The following is a 4,362-nucleotide window of genomic DNA, read 5'->3' as shown; positions in this document are numbered from 1 at the left end:
GATAGAGGACGTATCAAATTGTCACGATTCGAATATTTTTTTTATAAAATAGATGCGAATGTGAACAATAAGTAACTACCTCTCATCTCTTTCTTGTATTTCTTTTCTAAATTAATAAATAGAGTAAAAAAAGAATTAAAATGTTTCGTGCTTAACTAGGCGGTAGGAGTACTTAGTAGCGGATTAAATATTTCTAAGTTATTTTTATATTTGTCAATCACTTCAAAAAATCAAAAACCGACTTTTAAGCGTTAATGGCTATCTAAACTATAGACATACGATTTCAAACTAGGAAGAATAAGTAGATGCGATAGAAATATTTATGTAATTACATAGTTTTTCCATAAAACAATCCCTTATCAATTGGAAAAATCCTTTTGTCTTCTCTTTATTAAAAACCCCGTGGCATCCTTTTCTTTTTTCTTTAGAGATCCGTCTCCATACAACTTTCTTACCCGGAGACTATCACATCCAGTGTTTTCTTCTATTTCATTTTTGATGTTCACAGCTGAAACCACAAGTGAATCAGTGCACTCAAACAGTTCAATAAGTCGCAGTGTTGGAATATCGGCAAAGCTAGTAGGGATCTCCTTGAAGTAGTGACATTCTCTTATAACTAACTTCTCAAGCACGGGAAAGGATTCATCTGAAGCTTTCCATTCTTCCATCCTCATAAAGTGTAATGCCAAGTATTTGAGTGCAGGGAACTTCACATTTGTGACGTCCCAACAATGGTACTCTATTTCCTCCCAATGAAATCCTCCCTCTAATGTCAGACTCTCAAGCTTCTTCAATCTTGCAACATTTAAAACCATTTTTTCTGTTATGAAACAGCCGCCAATGCACAAATCCCTAAGATTTGAAGGGAAGACAAAGTAGCTCTCCCAACCAACTGAATCCCAGAATCCCTGAGGGCTTATGACCAGATTAAGAGATTGAAGACGAGTATGAACTTCCACTGAAGGAAACAAAGAACAGCTAGGTAAATCGATAATGTGGAAGCATCTGAGTTCTTCAATATTTGGAAACCTCCACCAAAACCTTGGGGTCCTATCATCCACGCGTATAACATGAGCGCGGAATGTCTTCAAGTTCTCTAGCATAGTTGTAGAAGATTCTTCAAAACTTGCCCAATCATTGTCGTCCCATATCAAAGACAAATTGTATATATCTACATGCCTTAGCTTCGTCATTTTCCAGATAGCTGCAAGCGAGGTCCTTAGGGAATTAGATGAACGTACCACAAGAGTTTGAAGATCAAGCAGGTGAGATATCCACTTGAAATCAAATTCTTGGACATAAATCTCAAGGTACCTCAAGTGAGTTAGAGATTGTACTGCACTAGGCCAAGAACTTGGAAGCTTTGCAAGCGGAAAATGCAACACCCGAACAAGTCTTAGTTTTACAAGTAGAGGTAAAGGATTTGATAGGTTCCATGTGTTGAACTTTGGATGAGCAATGAACTCCAAAGACAACATAGGACATTTACCAAAACAGTATGTTTTGTTGGTGGACTCAACCATTGGAATCTTTTCCAATTGATATTCAGAATGATCTAATTGTTCAACAAGATCATCATGAATATAAATCCATAACCGTGATTCCATGGAATGCAAATGTTGATATGGATTGTATGGCACTGCGGTCTGCATATACTTGTCTTCTGTGAGTTTTCTCAAGCAGAACTCACGCACTACATCATGAAGTATGCAGTATTTTGTGTCACCATTAGCACTCCTCTTGGAGACCATAACTAGGCTTCTGTTAAGTAGATCATTCAAACAAATTCTAGATGCTTCCTCCATATTCTCTGTGTCGACATTCAGTACAAACTCTTCAGCCATCCACAACTTCAACAAATTAGACACTAGAATCTCATGGTCTTCTGGAAACAATGCCATGTAAAGAAGGCAAGACTTTAAGTGGTCTTCTAAATGGTCATAACTTGACTGTATCACCTTCAAGCTCTGCTCTCCTAAAACATAAGAACTTAAGTCATTTGCAACCTCTAGCCACAAGCTGGACGACTCCCATTCCTTTTCACCAATAATCCGGCCAGCAACTAGGACAATGACAAGAGGCAATCCCTTACAATGTTGGGCAACTTGTAGCGCTGCTGGCAGCAGACTCGGTGGACAACTCTCTCCTCGAAATACCTTTTTCTGCAATAATTCCCAACTCTCTGCCCGTGTTAGAAATCTAAGAGGATAAGGATCACTGTGGTGCTGAAGATGCTTAGCCACTTGTTCAATTCGAGTTGTTACAATTACCCTACTTCCATTTTCACCCATAGGGAAACATAAACCCAAATCTTCCCATGCCTTGACATCCCATATATCATCTAATACAATGAGGTATCTCCTGCCTATCAGACTCCTGCGTAACATGTCAGGTCTGTCATCAGCCTCAATGATTTCGCTCTTACGTGTTGTTTGTTTAAGGATCTCACCCAACAACGTTCTCCTATCATATTCTTGAGAAACAGAACACCATACTTTAACATCAAAGTGATTAACAATAGAGGGAATGTTGTACACTTTCCTGGCCAAAGTTGTTTTGCCGATTCCAGGCATTCCAAAGATTGATATAACGTCCAGCTTCTTTGTTCCTCGTGTCAATTTCTGCATTATACTTTCTGCATCTTTTTCAAAGCCCACAATTTCTTCATCAATTGATGAAAAACTACGTTGGACGGAACTCCCCGGAATCAATAGAGCTCCTTTTCCACAAGTCTCAACAACATCCATGTCAATTGGTTTGGTGTCTTTCACAATCCAACTGCCTTGAAGTTTATTGCTCTGTCACCTTTTCATAAAAGAAAATGAACTTTTAACAATATTCATACTATAGAGAAAAAAATCAAAACAAAAAATATAAAATGAAGTAATGCCACACAGCAGAAAAAAAAAGTCTTATTTGAGGAAATAGGTGTAATTGATAGCCTATCGCACTGCTGACTTATTTGTAATAACCTCACTTGGTTCAACAATAAATTCAGCAATTACCTAGTGTCCAGAGAAGCCAGAGATGAGCTCAACATGGATATACTAGAGTTCCCTTCATTTCAGATGAAACATATGAACAATTCTTTCCTTTGCATAAATTTGTAGCTTCAAACAACTATCTTCACTACTAAAAACAGAGGTTCTTCCCACTGCGAATCAATAAGAAATTTGTGTTATCAAAACATGATTTTCCCATCCATAAAACGCATGGTGGGAAATAGATTATCACTGAAATACTGGGAAACTTCTTAACTTTTCCATGTAAAAACACTATTATTATTTTTTTCTTTTCTTACCATTTCAATTAAAATATTTGTGGGAATAACCACTAAACATTTTTCAGTGGAGTGATTTTTCATTAGTGCTTTCTTTTGTTTCTAAACTTAAAACTAGTCGGATTTATAATTTGAAGGTTATAATTGTCATAAATCTCAGATGAATACACAATATTAACTGATTCACAACTAAATATTTATCAAAATTCTAATACNTTTTCCATGTAAAAACACTATTATTATTTTTTTCTTTTCTTACCATTTCAATTAAAATATTTGTGGGAATAACCACTAAACATTTTTCAGTGGAGTGATTTTTCATTAGTGCTTTCTTTTGTTTCTAAACTTAAAACTAGTGGGATTTATAATTTGAAGGTTATAATTGTCATAAATCTCAAATGAATACACAATATTAACTGATTCACAACTAAATATTTATCAAAATTCTAATACATATACATACAAGATATGAGCTAAAGCTATTGGGTTCCTATGAACCCTAAATTAACCTTTGGATCCGGTATCAGTTTTCCTAATTCATCAATTTCTTGTTTGGTTGATTTTTTATATTTAATAGATCGGATACCAAAAGAACATAGATTTCTTGTTTTTGGTTTGGTATTGTTTGTCTCGATGAATCAGAAATAGTATCACTTCACTAGTAAAAGCTCAAAGGATTTGAATTTTGGTTGTAAAAAAACTTCGTTGGATAAGCTAGAAACCAAATGACATAAAAGTATGAATATTTGAACTTTGTTAGATGATTTTATAAAAATATGAATATTATACAAATGATCAGCAAAGAAATAGCAAAAGAAGAAATGGAAACCTAAATTTTAAAAAAAAAAAACAATAAAATAAAATCTCACCTTCCGTTGTTAAGGGTGGCTACAGAGAGACCAATTGCCCCAAAGGGTTGCCCTAAATTGATAGTAACAGAAATTTAAAAAATGATAAATAATTGTTGTGGGAAATATCAGCACGTAAATAAATAAAGCTTTTTCTATTATTTTTTTTTGAGTGTTCACAATTAATTTTTTTTATTAGAATTTACTTTTTAAAAAAAAAAAAAAATCATCTTT

At 34.6% G+C, this 4,362-nt stretch overlaps 1 protein-coding gene across 1 annotated transcript; it reads right to left on the bottom strand.

The window, feature by feature from the left end:
• Positions 1 to 359: 359 nt before the first annotated feature.
• LOC125873483 (putative late blight resistance protein homolog R1C-3) lies at positions 360 to 4,194 on the bottom strand. The gene is made up of 3 exons (XM_049554416.1): positions 4,150 to 4,194; positions 3,006 to 3,154; positions 360 to 2,805 (listed from the first exon to the last, which is right to left on the bottom strand). Exon 3 carries the CDS (start codon positions 2,745 to 2,747, stop codon positions 360 to 362), a length of 2,388 nt encoding a protein of 795 aa, XP_049410373.1. The 5' UTR covers positions 2,748 to 2,805; positions 3,006 to 3,154; positions 4,150 to 4,194.
• Between the last annotated feature and the right edge of the window lie 168 nt (positions 4,195 to 4,362).

Source organism: Solanum stenotomum, chromosome 8 (genome assembly GCF_019186545.1).
Source record: "Solanum stenotomum isolate F172 chromosome 8, ASM1918654v1, whole genome shotgun sequence".
NCBI lineage: Eukaryota > Viridiplantae > Streptophyta > Magnoliopsida > Solanales > Solanaceae > Solanum > Solanum stenotomum.
The sequence above is the reverse complement of the archived record's forward strand: the minus strand, read 5'-3'. Positions and strand labels throughout refer to the sequence as shown.